A 19,492-nucleotide genomic window follows, 5' to 3' on the forward strand; every position below is an offset into this window, starting at 1 on the left:
GAGATCTCACTGGTCAACTCCCCTGAATTTTCATCATGAGTCAGAAAGGACCTACCAGGAGGGTTTCATGATTTAGGATTCACTTCTTTGGGCAGGTCCCCACTTCCCTGGTTAAGGATAAATGTAAATAAGTTTACTATCAGGAACTTTTCCTTAATTCCTGAAACTATTGCAGAATCTGATGCTAAAGCAATAGCTGCCAACAAAGATTCTTAGACCCTCTGGTCAAAAGAGTTCTTGGTAATACAATAGCTCTTGATATCTTTTACCTGAGTGAGGAGCTATGTGCCGTAGCCAACACCATGTGCTATACTTGGATTAACACTTCCATGGAAGTTGAAACTCAGTTACATAAAATCACCAAGCAAGTCATTTGGCTTAAAAGAACGACTCCTTCAGGAAGGTCTTATTTCACTTGTTTGATTTTGTTTTGGGTCTTGGGAACCATGACTTCGAAGTACACTTGGAACAGTGCGAATTAGCCCGTTAGTAGTAATCATAATAATGTTCCTGGTGTTTATAGTCTCTCAAAAGTTTTAAACGCATGCCTGCAGCCACTAACCACCAAACAAATGATCTCCCTAAGATGAAATGGCAAAACAACTAAGAAAACGACCAACTTACAAATTTTGAACCTGTGAATATCACAGAGGTCAAGTAAAAACATCATGACCTATGAATACCACACAAAGGAACAACTGTAAGAACTTCAGAGGAATAGCTGAGAGTGGCACTAATGCCTTAAATTCTGGTCACATCTCAGTTAAGCTCAGAGTATGATCAAAAGGAGCTAACTGTTCCAGAGAAAACTACAGACCCCAAAATGGCATCACTTAGCATAAGGTCCCAAGTCAATAAACCAAGACTTAATACCTAACCTAACTATACAGTTTCAAACCCCATTAAATGTCACTTTTAACCAGTCAATGTGAGAATTTCCTGGTCAGCACTGGGAAATTTACTGGTAGACCCCTTCTGATCCTCTTAGGAGGGAGGCCTTGCCTAAAATAATGAATTCTTTACTAATAATTCCCTTCTTTCCACTCCCTTTCTACCTTTAAATAATTTCTTTCTCTGTAGCCCTTTGGAGTTCCCCTCTACTTGCTAGACGGGATGCTGCCTGATTCATCAATCAATTAATAAAGCTAATTAGATCTTTAAATTTTACTCAGTTGAATTTTTGTTAACAGTTGAAACTTAAGACATGGAATAAAAAGGCCTTGGAGTAGCAAAAATAAAGAATTACAAGCAGACACAAAACTTAAAATAGTCTGAGATTTAAGTAAAGGACCTAACTTTTCTCAGTAGTTGATAACCTTGAATAAATGAAAAAAAGGTTAAATGATCCTTAGTATACAATGTTTAAAGACACAGAAACATATAGAAATTATATGAAAAAAAATCTTCCTTTCAAAATTGTTACGATAAAAAAAATTGGATGTTTGGCAGTCCTAAAAACTTTGACTCTCAAGAAACATCTCATTCCTATGGGCTTAAATGCATAAAATTTCACATGAAAATATCATCATCAAAAGATTTACTCTAGCTTAACATTCTAAATTAGCTTTAGAGCTTTAGAGAAGGAGAATGAGATTAGAACTTGAAAAAAAATGCCAAAGATTGAATTATTCTCCTGAAACCTTTTGGATCACTTACGATTAAAATTAGGTTAATATTAAGAAAGATACATACTTCACATCACTGTAATATACAAAAAGAAGACACTAAGAATCTACAAAAAACATGTCTTAAACTTTTTACAAGCAATGTAAGCCTTTTCAAATAAAACATCACACAGAAACTCAACATTTGTAAAGCACAAAAGTGAGACAGCTATGACGGAGGTAAAGGAGGGAACTCAGTCACATACCATCAGTTTCAACCACAGTTATGGGAAATACAGCTCTGGGAAATACAGTATACAAACCATGGAACATAAATCAGTCAATAAACTAAATTTTCCTTTTTCAATGCTGGTTTTCTACTTACTTTTACAAGGCTTACTTCAAATCTACTCCTCCAGAAAGCCTTCCAACTTAATCAAATCAGAATGGTTCCACCCATTAAAGTGCTATAGAATTCATTCATGAAAACTTCATTTCTAACATTTCCAATATCCTACATTTTACATATATTACAGAGAGAGAGATACTTGCCAATCTTCCATTCTTGAATAAAAGTTTCTCAGAGAATAGCTACCTTCCTTAATCCACATCCCTAAGAACTTACCAAACAGAAGATGTTCAATAACATTTGTTGAAAACAGAAGGTTAAAGGTAGGTTAATCAATGTCTAAAGGAAAAAAAAATGGCTTTAAAATGTTCTAATGTAAGAAAAATAAGACCTGGACTGATAAGAATTCCTAGCTGCTCTCCATGAAAAGTTGGGTGCTTCTACTAGGGAAAACACTATGAAGGTTCCTCAAAAAATTAAAAATAGAATTACCACATCATCTAGTAATCCACTAATTCAGTATTTACACAAAGAAAACAAAATTATTTACAATAGCCAAAGCTAAAAGCAACCTATGGATAAGGAAGATGTGTTATATATGTTTATCTTGGAATATTACTCAGCCATAAAAAAATGAAATCTTGCCATTCAGAGCAACATGCATGGATCTAGAGAGTATTGTGCGTAATGAATAAGTAAGACAGAGAAAGAAAAATACCATATGAATTCACTTATGTCTGGAAGATCAAAAACAAAACAAACAGCAGAAACAGACCCATAAAAACAGAGAACAAACTAATCATTTGTTAGAGGGGAGAGGGATGGGGAAAGAGGTAAATGGTTGAATGGGAGTAGAAGGTACAGACTTCCAGTTAAGGAGGGATTAAGCTACAAGGATGAAAGGGACAGCACAGGGAATATAGTCAATGGTATTGTAATAGCATTGTATGGTGAAAGAGAGTAGCTATACTTGAGGTGAGCACAGCAGAACACAAAGAGCTGATGAATCTCTATGCTCTACAACGGACATAACATTGTATGCCAACTATATGTCAATTAAAAAAATTTTTGGTCCAGCAGCCAGGTACACAGCAGCCACAGTGTGTCACACACATCTGACAGGCCACACACAGCCGCACATCTGACAGGCCACGCACAGCCACACATCCCCAGCCTCACTCCTATGTCCTCTCAGCTGCCAGGTGCACAGCTGCCACCGTGTGCCACATCCAACCACAGCATTGGGCCCAGTGGCACACAGTGGCCAATCACACACCCGCAGTCACCCTTGTGCACCTGTAGCCATTGTAGTGCTTCAGAGAATCCAGCATAGGATTAGTGGCTCAGAGCAAATTTTACACACACCATAGCCCTGTTTCCAAGTTCCCCGGCAGGCTTGCCCCCTCAGAACTAGCCTGCTTAGGTCTCACTGACACCATGAGAACAAGCACAACCCACAACAGGCTGATAGTGCTGATGAGTGAATGAAAAGGAAAAGTAATTCACACAAAACAGCAGGGTATAATAAATACACATAGGATGCTCTTCTGAAGTGTCAGGTTCTGGTGAACAGGGAACACTGCATGCAAGGCACTCCAGGAACTTTTCTTCATAGAGTCACTACTCTGAAGAGCAAAAGACACAGAAACAGAAAGAGTCAGGCAGACAAAATAAGGAGACAGAGAAATTCATCCCAAATAAAAGAAAAGGATAAGGCTAGAGCCAAAGATCTAAGTGAAACAGATATAAATAACATGACTAATAGAGAATTCAAAGCAATGATCATAAGGATACTCACTGAACTCGAGAAAAGAGTGGAAGACATGAGTAAGTCCCTTAACACTAGATGAGGAATAACATAGCAGATATAGGGCACAATAACCAAAATGAGAAACACACTTGATGGAATGAATGCAGGATAGAAGAAGCAGAGGAACGAACTAGCAACCTAGAAGACAGAATAATGGAAAGTAAGCAAGCTGAACAAAACAGATAAAAGAATGATGCAAAACGAAAACAGACTTAGGGAACTCAGTGACTCTATTAATGTAGTAACCTTCATATTACAGCAGTCACTGAAGAAGAAGAGAGAGAAAAGGGGGTGGGGAATTTATTTGAAGAAACAACATCTGAATATTTCCCTAATCTGGGGAAGGAAACACATATCCACATCTAGGAGGCAAAGAGAACTCCCATCAAAATCAACAAAAGCAGGACCCACACCAAGACATATTGAATTAAATTGGTGAGATACAGTGATAAAGAAAAAAATGTTAAAAACAGCAAGACAAAAGAAGTCAGTACTTAAAAGGGAAAAGCCAGAAGGCAATCAGGAGATTTTTCAACAGAAACTCTGAAAGCCAAAGGGGACTGGCATGATATAGTCAAAGTGCTGAGTGGGAAAAATCTGCAGCCAAGAATAGTCTATCCAGCAAGGCTATCATTCAGGATAGAAGAAGTGATAAAGAGTTTCCCAGACAAACAAAAACTAGAGGAGTTCAAAACCACTAAATCAGCACTGCAAGAAATATTACAGGGGATTCATTGAGTGAAAAGGAGAGTCTAAAAGTGACAGCATATAGGTAGGAAACATACAACCAGAAAAAAAAAAAGATTATTTTTGTAAAAAAGCAGTCAAGGAATTCACCAAAAAAAAAAAAGAAAAGAAAGAAAAAAAAAGGATTTAAAACATAATAGCATACCTAAAATATCAGAAGGAAAGAAGTAAAGAATGGGTTGAAACTTAAACCACCATCATCTTAATATAGACATCTATATATATGCATAAGAGGTTATATACAAACCTAATGCTAACTATATATTAAAAACCAGGACCCCTGGGTAGCTCAGTGGGGTAAGCATCCATCTCTTGATTTCAGCTCAGGTCATGATTTAAGGATCGTGGGACTGAACCCTGTGTCAGGCTCCAAGCTCAGTGGAGAGTCTGTTTGAGATTCTCTCTCTCCCTCTGCCCCTCCCTGACACACACTCTCTCTCTCTCTAAAATAAATAAATAAATCTTAAAAAAAAAGAACACCACTAAGAAATATGCAATGAATAAAGAGAAAGATAGCACTAAGAAAATCAGCAAAGCACGAAAGAGTAAAGATAAGAAAGGATCAGAGAAAATCTTCAGAAACCAGAAGACAAATAATAAAATGTAATAAATACATATTTATCAATAATTATTTTGAATGTAAACAGACGAAAGCCCCCAATCAAAAGGCATAGGGTGACAGGATTGATTAAAAAAAAAAACAACAAGACCCATCTATATGCTGCCTACAAGAGACACATTTTAGATCTAAAGACACCTGCAGATTGAAAGTGAGAGGACAGAGTAACATCTATCATACAAACGGATGTCAAAAGAAAGCCAGAGTAGCAATACTTACCAGATAAGTAGACATTAAAACAAAAATTATAACAAGAGACAAAGAATGACACTATATAATAATAAAGGGGGCTAACCAACAAAAAGACATAAAATTGTAAATATTTACGCACCTAACATAGGAGCACCCAAATGCATAAAACAATTAGTAACAAACTTAAAGGAACTACTTGATGATAATACACGAGTACTAGAGGACTTTAACACCCCACTTACATCAATGGACAGATCACCTAAACAGAAAATCAATAAGGAAACAATGGCTATGAAAGACACACTGGGAAAAAAGGATTTCACAGATATATATTCAGAACATTCCATCCTAAAACAGCAGAATACACCTTTCCATGTGCACAAGGAACATTCTCCAGAATACATCATGTATTAGCCCACAAAAGAAACCTCAATAAATTCAACCAGATTGAAGTAATACCATGCATATTTTCTGACCATAACACTATGAAATTTTCATGTATATTCACAATTATTGTCCAATTCCCCATGCAGCTGTGGCCTCTTTGGGCTTTTAAATTCTGAGGAAACTTAAGTCCATTATTATAAAAGGGAAAACAGATTATGGTGTAATATTTAATTTTGGCCAGTCTTCTGATTTTAAATAATTTCTATTCATTAAGAACATTCCATTTAGTAAAAACTGGTGTGGCAGGAATGTTTGCAACATCCTCCTTACAATGTACTTGGAAGTCTTAATGTATAATAATGGTGCCTTAAGGTTTGATAATAGAAACGGAGTCTTTCAAATGCTTAGGTGGGCTGTACATATTAAATTCCAGAAAGATGCTTTGTGTCTGATTGTATCTGCATAGGGTTTAATTCACCACTGCTGACACCTCTGCTTTTCAATTTGAATTTTTTCCAAGATTATTGAGCGAACATTGTAATAACCCAGCTGTATGAAACAGCAAGACCTCTGAACAAAATAACATCAGCTTCCAAAGAAATCACGTAAACTTCTTTAAAATTGAAAATGCAATCAATTGCATTCGTACTTTGCTAGTGTTCTAGATAAAACAAAAAAAATTCACGCTAAAAGATGACTTAAAGGAAAGCAGAAAGAGTCTATGCTAGATTTTTTAATAAAGTGCATTAAAAGATCCCCTAACCCCAAAGCCCACTAAAAGGAATCTTTTCTCCTTTACCTCTGTGCCCAGAATAAGTGAAGGTGGATAGTAGTAGGCTGATTTAAAGTACTGGTGACTGCTAAGAGGTATTACCTGATGCGTACCAATATTTTCAAGTCAATGACAACAAAAACATTAATAAGAAAAAAGAAGTTCTCTCTCTCTCTCTCATTCATTCATTCATTCATTCATTCATAAAGCATTAACAGGAAATGTATTCCCCAGATACTATTAGATAGACACGGCTTGAGTCCTAGGAGTTCCCATCTATGGGAGAGAAGCAGATGAGTACAGAACATAACTTAAACTATAGTAGAAACACAAAAACAGAGGAACTAAGAGGTAACAAGGATGGTGATACAGAATAAGAGATATCTGAAGAGTGTTTTGAATGGTGATTTTGTTGATGGACTTGGGGAAAGAGTGGGATACAGAAGGAAAGGCATTCATCATAAAAAGAACAATGTAATAAAGATACCACATTATAAAAGACCAAAGGAAAGACCAAAAGACCAAAAGGAAAATCAATGAGAAAAAACTGATAAGTTAGACTTAAAATTACAAACTTCTGCTCTATGAAAGACACTTCTAAGAGAATGAAAAGACAAGCCACAAACTGGGAGAAAATATTTGCAAAACATATAACTGATAAAGGACTTGAACCTAAAATAGACAAGGAATTCTTAAATCTTAATAACAAAAAAGGAACAATCCAGTTTTAAAAATGAGGAAAAGAAATGAACAGAGACCACACCAAAAATATATAGAGAGATGGCATATAAACATACAAAAGGATGCTTAACATCACATCATTAGAGCATCACAAATTAAAGCAAAAAGGAGACACTACTACACAGAGTAGAATGGATAAAATTAAAAAAAATTTTTTTTAACTTCACAATACCAACTGTTAGTAAGGATGCTGGGCAAAAGCATTCATTTATTGCTAGTAGAAATGCAAAATGGTACAGCCACTTTGGAAGACAGCTTGACAGCCTCTGACAAAAGTGAACACAGTCTTACCATATATTATGTGTTCAATTCTGTCCCCCACAAAAGATATACTGAAGTCCTAACATCCCAGTACTTCAGGATGTGACCTTATTTGGATAAAGGGTCACTGCATGTGCAATTAGTTAAGATGATGTCATATTGGAATAGGGTGAGCCCTTAATCCAATCTGACTGGTATCCTGATAAAAGGAGAAGAGACATAAACAAACAGGGAGACAAGCATATGAAAATGGAGGCAGGGTTTGAAGTGATGCATCTATAAGCCCAGAAACACAGAGGACTGCTGGCTATCACCTGAAGTTAGAAGAGATGCATCACACATATTCTCCCTCAGAGCCCTCAGAAGGAACCAAACCTCCTGACACATTGACTTCAGATTTCCAGCCTCCAGAATTGTGAGAGGATTAAATTTCTGCTGTTTTAAGCCACAAAGCCTGTGAAACTTCCTTATGGCAGTTCTAGGAGACTAACCAAACTATACAATCCAGCAACTGCAGTCCTAGATAACTACGCAACTGATTTAAAAACTTATCCAAACAAAAACCTGCATGTGAACAGTAACAGTAGCCTTAATAATTGTCAAAGACTGGAAGCAGCTAAGATATCACTTTATCTTGGTGACTGGGAAAACAAAATGTATACATCCATAAAATGGATTATTCCATCATAAAAAGTTATCAAGCCACAAAAAGACATGGACGAATCTTAAAAGTATAAGGCTAACTGAAGAAACCCAGTCTGAAAAAGCAGTGAACTGTGTCCTTCCAATTATATAGCATTCTAAAAAAGGCAAAACAATAGTCATTAAACACATGAGTGGTTGTCTCGGGGTACTGGCTTGGGAGGAATTAGATAAGTGAAACACAGGGAATTGTTTAAGGCAGTAGAATTATTCTGCATGATACTGTAATGGTGAATACAAGACCTCAAACATTTGTGAAAATCCATAGAACTTTACAAAGAGTAAACTTTAATGTCCACAAATATTAAAAAAAAAAAAGTTAGGTGGTCAGGGGATCCCATGATGAAATACAGAATATGCTGAAAGAATTTAAATGCATCATTAAATATGAAACACTCTTACTGAAGGAAGTAGAGGAATAAGATGCTGAGCTAAGTAATTTTAAAATTGAGTGGAATCTGTAAGAATAATGGCAAAAGGAACTGTACATAAGCACTATACTCTAGTTAGCAATTTTCTTTCCCACAGGTATACGGGTTAACACTACTGAAACCTCCAGACATGTATTCTGGAATTGAAAAACAATTAAGTAAATAGATGGCAGATGGTGGGAGCCAGGATTCTTACTGTCAGAATGGGAGGTTATAGATAAGCAAGGGGAATAGTCTAGAATTAACTGTGTGGTAATCAATTAGAGTTGGAGACATAAGTATGAACAGATGGTTACATATAAAAATATTTGTAGGTATATGTATGTATGTATGTATGTATGTATACACACAGACAGACACACACACACATTTCTCCTTGCTCTACCGGCTGAAAGGACCTAGATATGAATACACACCTCCTTGCTCCAGCTGAAAGGATCTGTAGATATGACTACACACCTCGCCCCTAGATTCTGGTTCTAATATCATTCTTCAATAAAAAGAATCCAGGATTTCTTAGAGAAATGGCTGATTCTAGGACTGGGGCAAGAAATATATAAGATGAGCCTGGAGCATCTTATAGTACTAAAAAGTAAGAAAATCCTCAAAATATAAAAGAAAATCCCTCAAAAAAAACCCCACCCCAAAACAGACAAACAAATAGCCCACAATGAAGGGGGTTTGTCAAAAGTACACAGGAGTGAATTGAAAGAGTTCCCCCTGGCCAAAGCTAGAACAACTTGAGCAACAACAAAAAATAAAGGAGCAGTGGATAATAACCCAAAACATAAAAATAAATATTCAGGAGTCCATACGGATATAAACAAATGATAAAGTGAATGCATGAATGAATGAATTCCAAATAATTTATGTATTTACTATGCCTTTAAGGGAATGGAATATAACTCCCTGTTCCTTAATCATGGGCCGCACATAGTTACTTTCTTTCAAAAAATACAGTACGGAAAGGAAGGGAAAAAAAAGTAACTTTACGGTGGAGAAATCTGACAAACACGGTATCAAGACAGGTGATTTACACCTATGGCGAAAAGTCATTGATGGTATGTACCCTTGATCTGGAATGATGACAAAAGCACTTTACCCCTGTGATCTTCCTCCCCCAAATACATTACTCTGGTGTGATCATGAGGAAAACATCAGATAAATACCAATTAAGGGTCATTCCATAAAATACTCAATGATTAATTCTAAAATTGTAAAGGTATTCAAAAAAAAGGAAAGTCTGAGAAACCGTCACAACCCCCAGATGCCTACACAGACATGACTACTAAATGTAATGGGTATCTGGATGGGATCTGGAACAGAAAAAGAACATTAGGGAAAAAACTGAGAAAACCTAAATAAAATATGATCTTTAGTTAATCATAACACATGAATATTGGTTGATTAATTAAGACATATATACCATATTAATCTAAGACAAATATAGGGGACTGGATATGGGGAACACAAGAACTCTGTGCTATCTTTATAATAATTCCATACATTTAAAACCTAAATAATTCCAAAAAATCTAAAATCAAAGATTATTTTTTAAAAAGGACATTAAAAAAAATAAGGCTAGCCTTAGAAATAAATAAAGGAAGGAAACAGGCAAATGATATTGATTTAAAGGAATACAGATACTCTTACCAGCAAAAATTTTTATGCCATCATCCTTATTGTAACATTCAGCTTCATTCATTTGAGGACCGTGTCCTGCAGATTCTTCTGTCCCAAAGACTCCTATTGCTAAATATATAAGTCTGGCACCTAGAGACTTCATATAGAATAGTAACTGATAGACAGACTTGGGAGCTGCATTACTTCAGGTCAAATATTTCAGCTTCTTGGACAATTTGCTTAACCTCTCTGTTCCTAGCTTTCTCATCTATAAAATGAGAATAATAATAATAATAATAATACCACCTCATAAAGTTGTTGTGAGTATAAAGTAAATTAATGCATGTAAAGCATTAGAACAGAACCTGGCACACAGATGTTAGTTAAGTGTTAACTATTTAACTAGTTCATTCATTTGACAGAAATGGATCAACGGACAGAGGAAGGTTATAAATCCCAAACAGTAAGTGCTCAAGCAGAGAGTGTAATTCAGCTTGGGCCTGGTAAAGGAAATCTAAGATTTGTAGATACCAATGGAATAAAAATTGCCACCTCAGCTCACTTTGTCAAATGTGGGTAGGCTTATAAAAAAGGAAAACTAAAATTCTTCACATCTATTTTAATTTCATACTCCTCAAATCTATAAAGTTAATATTGGCAGAGTATATATCACAGTTATCAATTTTAAGGTCTTCTGAGCAAAAATAACCTTCAAAAGGGTCCTTCACTGTTTCCACACACCTACACATTTATGCATGCAGAGAAACTAACGAGGGTTTTCAAACTTGACGTTTGCCTGTAGAAATACTTCTACCAGCATGGCACAAGTCCCACAGCCTCTCCCCTCCAAACTCCTCTTGCAGAGAAGCACCTTGACTGAAAGTAAAGCATTGATAATGATGACTATAGGGCCTTTGTTCCAAATATTTATCTATTAATGTGCCCCAAAATAGCCATAAAGGGAAACCAAGTAGGTCAGCCTTAACAAATGGCTTCCTTTTCTTTTGAAAAAGGAAGGAAGCAGTACTTTATTTTGTATACCCCCCAACAAATGCTTTCTCAAGTAACAGGAAGGAGGAAACTTTAAAAAAAGTGTGTGTGTGTGAGTGTGTGTGTGTGTGAATGTGTGTTAGGGATGGGGGACTAAAATAAAGTACTAACAAAAAAATGTTACATAAGATGAAAGTAGGAATTTTCTGGCTTTGATAATAGATACTGTAGACAAGTAAAGACAGAATCCATGTACTAAAACTTTTGTCCATTATGACACAATATTAGGCTATTATGTAAGTCCAGGATATTAATCACATCTTCTTAAGTAAAAATGAACACTGTAAAATTTGCTAAACACTGTATTTCTACAGAGAACAATAGTTTTTTTAAAGATTTTATTTATTTATTTGACACAGAGAGAGAGAGCACACAAGCAGAGGGAGGGGCAGAGGGAGAAGCAGGCTCCCCACTAAGCAGGGAGCCCAATGAGGACCTGACCCAAAGGCAAATGCTTAACCAACTGAGCCACCCAAGTGCCCCAAGAACAACAGTTTTTATTTTTTTATTTTTTTTTCCTTTTTTAAAAATTTTATTATATTATGTTAATCACCATACAGTACATCCCCAGATTCCGATGTAAAGTTTGATGCTTCATTAGTTGCATAACACCCAGTGCACCATGCAATACGTGCCCTCCTTACTACCCATCACCAGTCTATCCCATTCCCCCACCCCCTCCCCTCTGAAGTCTTCAGTTTGTTTCTCATAGTCCATAGTCTCTCATGTTTCATTCCCCCTTCTGATTACCCCCCTTTTCTTTATCCCTTTCTTCCCCTACCGATCCTCCTAGTTCTTATGTTCCATAGATGAGAGAAATCATATGATAATTGTCTTTCTCTGCTTGACTTATTTCACTTAGCATTATCTCCTCCAGTGCCGTCCATGTTGCAGCAAATGTTGAGAATTCGTTCTTTCTGATAGCTGAGTAATATTCCATTGTATATATGGACCACAGCTTCTTAATCCAGTCATCTGTTGAAGGGCATCTCGGCTCCTTCCATGATTTGGCTATTGTGGACAATGCAGCTATGAACATTGGGGTGCATATGGCCCTTCTCTTTACTACGTCTGTATCTTTGGGGTAAACACCCAGTAGTGCAATGGCTGGGTCATAGGGTAGTTCAATTTTTAACTTTTTAAGGGACCTCCACACTGTTTTCCAGAGTGGCTGTACCAACTTGCATTCCCACCAACAATGTAGGAGGGATCCCCTTTCTCCACATCCTCTCCAACAATTGTTGTTTCTTGCCTTGTCTATCTTTGCCATTCTAACTGGCGTAAGGTGGTATCTCAGTGTGGTTTTGATTTGAATTTCCCTGATGGCTAATGATTTTGAACATTTTTTCATGTGTCTGTTAGCCATTTGTATGTCTTCATTGGAAAAGTGTCTGTTCATATCTTCTGCCCATTTTATGATTTAGAACAACAGTTTTTAAATACTTGACAAATAAAGTAGGAAATGTGTAGGTTTAATATTTTTCTGCATGCATATTCTATTAAATTACCTGGTTTGTGTTAATGTGAAACTATTTTTCACATTTACAATTTTTTTTTAAGTAGGCTCCATGTCCAGTGTGGAGACCAATTCAGGTCTTGAACTCACAACCCAGATATCAAAACCCAAAGCCAAGATTAAGAGTTGGATACTTAACCGACTGAGCCACCAGATGCCCTGCATTTATAACTTTTTAATGAATAAACACTTTCAGTAATTTTCAGCTGAAGAACAAGAACAAAGTGGTTTACAATTATTAAAAAACAAGATAACAGTGCAACAGCCTGACTGTGGACTATGGCCTGAATTCCATTATTTATGAAACACGAATTCACAAGAGTTTCTGTATATTCATTACACAGTTCTTGAAACAATATTTAATTGCATTAAACCAAGACGGGGCGGGGGGGATTAGGAAGTGTTTAAAACAGTTTGTAAAGTTAATTTCATTAAACGTTGCAGCTTTGTTGTTCTCTAAAATTTAGTTTTATAAGTGAAACACACAATGATCACATAATTAAAATTAAACAGAACTTAAGTCACTATTCCAATTTAAAGTTAATAATTACCTTCTCTACAGTAGATAGATTATATAAATTCACAAGGAATGAATACATTAGAAAAAAGATAATAGAGGAAAAATACTAGAAGGGGGAGTAATGCTAGTTGAAGGAAGTCATGTGTTTCTAAAGCTAGGGAGGAAAGATCACAGTAGACAGCTAAATTACACAATACTCGAAGTGGGTATTCAAGCATTTAAAAAAAGGAGGTTTGATAACAGAGATGTAAAATTGTGCTCCTAAGGCTTTTAGCTATTTGATAAGTCAAATATTCATCATATCAAAACATACTTTTTAATTTAAAAATCAGAAAAAGGTGGCTGACCTCCAAATTATAAACTACATTTCCTTCTCTGACTTGACTACCACTTTGTGATAAGAGCAAGAAAAGGAGAATAGTATTAAGAAATCGAATGAAGGTCAAAACCAGAGTTCACATAATTTACATATATACAAGTTCTTTCTACTTCAATACTTTTAATTTACTAACTTTCATCCACATTAGTAAGATTCCATAAAAATGGCATTTCAACTCTACTGCTAACAGAGGATATTAGAGGTTGTGAGCTAGATCTTACACTTGTGCATCACACTGTTGAGGATTCTTTTTTCATAATTAACATCATTGATAGGATTTTACATAATAACCTTGTAAAGCTGAATAGGTGCAAAAGAATACGTCTTTAAAATGTGGGTGAAAAGAGAGAAGTAATTATGACAGACACAAAGTGGAGTTTTTTTTTTAAAGTGCTGAGGAAATATTAAATAGTTCTTTAAAATTTATTAAATTAAGAAATAAGAATGCTGTTGTAAGAATGGTGTTGAAATCACTCAACATGTGACAAGTGCTATGAAACTGTAAACAGTAAGAGATGAGGAAAAGCAGCTGGTATAATGAAAACTCTCACTGGCTAAAGGCTCATCACGAACTCTACACAATCCTTAGTCTAATGTTAATTGAGGAGAAGCAGGAGTTGGTTAAAAAAAGTTAAGAAGGCTTAAGGGGCCAATCAAGTGTTTATTTCAATCCATGAACACTTCCACAGATTTAAGCCCATTCAAATGTCTCTATGATGTCTCCATGACATCAAAGTGAAGAACAAGGTAGCAATGACATGACACAGCTGAGAAGATTTTCCATCTCAATTACTTGTGGAGAGATTATCAAGATGGTTGTTACTTGATACGGTATAATCTCTATAGACATAAAATTGATCGATTTAAAAACTGATATAGAGGTGCCTGGGTGGCTCAGTTGGTTGAGCCTTGGACTCTTGGTTTTGGCTCAGGTGGTGATCTCAGGGTTGTGAGATCAAGCCCCACGTTGGGCTCCGTGCTCAGCACAGAGTCTGCTTCAGATTATCTCTCCCTCCCCTGCTGCCCCTTCCCCTACTCGCTTACACACTCTCTCTCGAATAAATAAATAAAATCTTTAAATGGCCTACCACAGAAAAAACTGATATAAATACACACACGCATCCATATATGTATCACACATATATTTTATACATTTATATAAAATGGTTATGCCTAGTTTTGAGGTTTTGAAGGATAAGTCTACATTCCTATTTGTAAAAACACTCAGGGACTAAAAACATGAGCCTCCTTCAGTCATTTGGACTCACAAATTTATTAATTTATGAAGAGGCTTTTGGAATTCATCCTGTTCCAAAATAGAAATTGCTGTTGTTTCCCAAATGTCTATGTCCTGTCCCCTCAATTACATTGTTGAAGTTCTTCATAGGCAATGACTATGTTTCCAACTCCTAACATCTCATCTAAACAAATGCCTATAGAATAAAGAGTCCAAACTAAAAACTTCAGTAATTATAAATCACCATGAACCAAGAAACCCTGTATCAACCTTTCTGCACAGCATTCATGTTCATGTTACACTGTAATTCATTTTTTTCCTAAAAAGAGACCGCGGAGATAAGCCATTGGTGAGTTTATATGTAACTAAAGCTAAGACAGTAGGCTGGGAGAATCTCTTTAGTTCCATTTTCATTTTTAAAAAATTCAGTATGTTTTCTTCATTTCTATTTTTTAAACGTTTTGCTGTTACTTTTAAAGGTATCATGAAAACAGCAACACATTTCTCAAAATGAATAAAAATTAGAACTTTACTGATTCACATTACTGAGAATGTATGTAAAGAGTATCATAGTTTAAATAACAAGAACTTCCATTTCAGTGAGAAAACATACTATATATAAGTACATAGTACCAAACTGTTTTGTTTAGCAATAATAAAACAACACTTTAATATTATGTTTCACACTCATATGAAACAACAACTTCTAGAGCAAATTCTTAAAAATCCAACTTTTAAGCTAGCAGTATTATGACAAAAGAAAAAGAGATCAGTTTCATTTGAGGCTGAATTTTAAAGCACATTCATACTTTCTCTGGCAAAAATACAAAATTTTGGATCACTAATGTTAACAATAATGTTTCAAGTACACACCTTGCATGCATGTGTATGTATATGTGCATGCACAAATATGTACACAACACATTCATTCTCATTCTCTTTATCTGTCCCCTCTCCTTCTCTCTCTCTCTATATAGACATAGAGTCATATGGAAAGACAAAGAATATATGGTAAATAGTAGACACTAAAAATTGGTTGTGGAATTTTATAAAAGACATAAAAATCATGAAAATACTTACTTCATCTGCCACCATACATCTGGAAAAAAAATAATAAAACCAAGTTAATATTTTAATTATCAAAATCAACCATTTTAAAAGTTTTGATTAAGAAGCTTGCCAGACAACAGTTTACAAATATTAAAGCAGTAATCCAGAGGTATTTACAAGTGTGCTTGAGAACATGGACCAGTGCTGATTATATAAGACTCTCCAGCTGCCAATGGCATATGGGTATGCAGGAGGGTTAGAGCTTCAGAAATGTTCCCCACGTCCACCCATGGAGATAGTTATAATAAGCCTTCAAAAATGAGGGCAAAATGGCAAATGATTATACCAATGACTTCCTTCCTTACCAATAAATCTTAAAAGTGGCCTTACCTAGAGATTAGAAGAATGCTATATAAGAGCACAAAAAAATAAATCTTAGCCACATACTAGCATATTATACCTACAATTTTATATGCTACATTATACATGCTAAGCTTATTTTCAAGCTGAATTTTGGTTTCTAATACTATTTGGCTAAATCTTCTCTTCTCTGTTCTTTCTTATTCACCTATGGAAGTAAATTTTATCCATTGAAAACTGAAGATACGGGTCGAAAACTGAAGAGAGGGGTCATAAACTGAAAAAGAAAGAGCAAAAACAAAGAATAGCAGGTGTGGTGAGGATCACCAGGGGTCCCTTAGAGACACTGAGTACATTATATGGGGAAAAGCCAATCTTGTAATTGAGAGGATTTCCAGGCAACCTAGAAAACACTAGAATATTATAATTAGAAAGGAATAAAGTACTTATTTCCATTCTCTTCTTCCTTTATTCTCAATGGTCTTAACATCACACAATTTTGTAAGATTTCTTTTAAAATAAAACAAAACTTAGGATTTGGTAATAAATATACTATCAAAGGATAACTTATAGGTAAAATGGAATTTCAATATTAGAAAAAAAAGTCAGGTTACATAAAAGTATTTTTAGAGAAAAATAAAATACAAATACTTGAAGTGAAATTTAAAACTTATTCAAAAGTAAAAAAGTATATTACATGCTTTGCAAACAAGTCTAGGAAACAGAAAATTAAAAAATAGTAATTTGAAAAACATGATTTATTTCCACAAAGATCCATATGCATATATATTTTTTCATTTTAAAATGCAACTCAAATTTGGTAAAGATGTCACTTGAAGTGTATATTAACTGTCTACTATGTACTTAGCACTGTTCTAAGTGCTAGGGATATAGCAGTGAATTACAGAGTTCTTTCTTCATAGAGGGTGACTAGAAGAAGGCAATAAGCAAATATATGGCTTAAGTGGTGATAGGTGCTAATGAAAAAAAAAACTAACTCAAATAGGGTAAGGTGATATAGGCAACATAGAAAAGGATTTGTTCTATAGAATGGTAGGGAACAGTCTTTATGATAAGGCAGTATGAATAGATTTGAGCAAGACTCAATTTTTAAAATTTTTTTATTTAAATTCAGTTTAGTTAATATATACTGTACTATTAGTTTCAGGGGTAGAATTTAGTGATTCATCAGTTGCATAGAACACCCAGTGCTCATTACATCAAGTGCCCTCCTTAACGTCCATCACCCAACTATCCCATACCCTCACCCACCTCTCCTCCAGCAACCCCCTGTTACCTAGAGTTAACAGTCTCCTATGGTTTGCCTCCCTCTCTGTTTTCATCCTTTTTTATGTTTCCTTCCCTTCCCCTATGCTCCTGTGTTTTGTTTCTTAAATGCCACATATAAGTGAAATCATATGGTATTTGTCCTTCTCTCATTTAGCATAATACCCTCTAGTTCCATCCATGTCATTTCAAATGGCAAGAGTTCATTCTTTTTGATGGCTGAGTAATATATATATACCACATCTTCTTCATACATTCATCTGTCAATAGACATCGGAGCTCTTTCCATACTTTGGCTATTGTGGACATTGCTGCTATAAATGCTGTGGTGCATGTACCCTTTTGAATCACTATGTTTGTATCCCTTGGAAAAATACCTAGTAGTGCAGTTGCTGGGTCATAGGGTAGTTCTATTTTTAACTTTTGGAAGACCCTCCATACTGTTTTCCAGAGTGGCCGAACCAGTTAGCATTCCCACCAACATTGTAAGAAGGTTCCTCTTTTTCCACATCCTTGCCAACATCTGTTGTTTCCTGAGTTGTTCATTTTAGCCATTCTGGCTGGTGTGAAGCAGTATCTCATTGTGATTTTGATTTCTACTTTCCTGATGCCAAGTGATGTTGAGCATTTTTTTTCATGTGTCTGTTGGCAATTTGTCTGTCTTCTTTGGAGAAATGTCTGTTCACATGAGCACGACACGAATTTAATGAGGAAAGGAATTGTGAGAAAATCTGGAAGAAGAGTATTCTTAAATAAAGGGATCAGCAAGGCAAGGGCCCTGAGATAAGATGGTTATGATGTAATTAAGAAGGAACAAGGAAGCTAATGTGACTAACATGCACTAAGTCAAGAAAATGGTAGAAAATAAGGTTGGAAGGTTCAGGAGAGCCTTATAGCATGGAGACCCTTATAAGCAATTGCATGGAGTTTGGATTTTCTTAGAATCCTTCGGAGGGAAGCAAAATTTTACCTTTTAAAAAGATTACTCTGGCTTATAGGGAATAAACTGTAGAGGGCAAGAGCAGAAGTAGGAAGAACAATAAGGAGGCAGGCACCTGAAGTAGACCAGGAGGGAAACAATGATGTACAGATGAGTGCTGGAGGTGGTAAGAAGTGATCAATTTAGGTACATTTTGAAAGTACAGCCAATAGGATTTGTGGATTAATTAGGATGTGTAAAATAAAAGAGAGAAGTCAAGAATGAATCTTAAGGGGCGCCTGGGTGGCTCAGCGGTTAAGCGTCTGCCTTCGGCTCAGGGCGTGATCCCAGCGTTATGATTGAGCCCCACATCAGGCTCCCCCACTATGAGCCTGCTTCTTCCTCTCCCACTCCCCCTGCTTGTGTTCCCTCTCTCGCTGGCTGTCTCTATCTCTGTCAAATAAATAAATAAATAAATAAAATCTTTAAAAAAAAAAAAAAAAGAATGAATCTTAAGATACTGGCTTATGCAATTAACCATAAAAAATGGTTGAGATGCCATTCACTGAGATAAGAAAGACTCAAGAGAAGTAGCTTTGGCAATGACAATCAAGCATTGGACATGCAACCTTTGCATCCATTAGATTACCAAGTTGAACTGTTGAGTAGGTAACTGGATATGTGTGTCAGGGGAATGGTAAGGACGAGATACAATATTTGAAAGTCATCAGAATGTAAATGGCACTGGAATGAGTAAAAGTATTCTGAAACACGACAACTTGGCTGTGGCTTTTCCCCCCCTCTATGCCAACTCCAAGATCCTGAACTTTCTAAAGTTAAGCAGCTGCTGAGACCTGCATGCTATTATACATCTTAAGGCTCTACTGAGGGAACATCAGAGCAAATGTGTACAATTACATTATCCCATGGGTGGCT

At 35.8% G+C, this 19,492-nt stretch overlaps 1 protein-coding gene across 6 annotated transcripts in view; it reads right to left on the bottom strand.

Annotated features, from left to right (window-relative positions):
• Positions 1-19,492, bottom strand: part of ZRANB3 (zinc finger RANBP2-type containing 3) — a 297,893-nt gene that overhangs the window by 168,651 nt on the left and 109,750 nt on the right. For 5 of the 6 annotated variants that reach the window (XM_034654466.1, XM_034654464.1, XM_034654467.1 and 2 more), the window contains exon 3: positions 16,021-16,039. The exons of the other annotated variant lie outside the window; for it this stretch is intronic. In XM_034654466.1, coding sequence (XP_034510357.1) covers positions 16,021-16,039 — 19 coding nt within the window. The remainder of the gene's footprint in view (positions 1-16,020; positions 16,040-19,492) is intronic. 6 annotated transcript variants of the gene reach the window in all.

The sequence above is a fragment of the Ailuropoda melanoleuca genome, chromosome 2 (assembly GCF_002007445.2).
Source record: "Ailuropoda melanoleuca isolate Jingjing chromosome 2, ASM200744v2, whole genome shotgun sequence".
In the NCBI taxonomy this organism is placed as follows: Eukaryota; Metazoa; Chordata; class Mammalia; order Carnivora; family Ursidae; genus Ailuropoda; species Ailuropoda melanoleuca.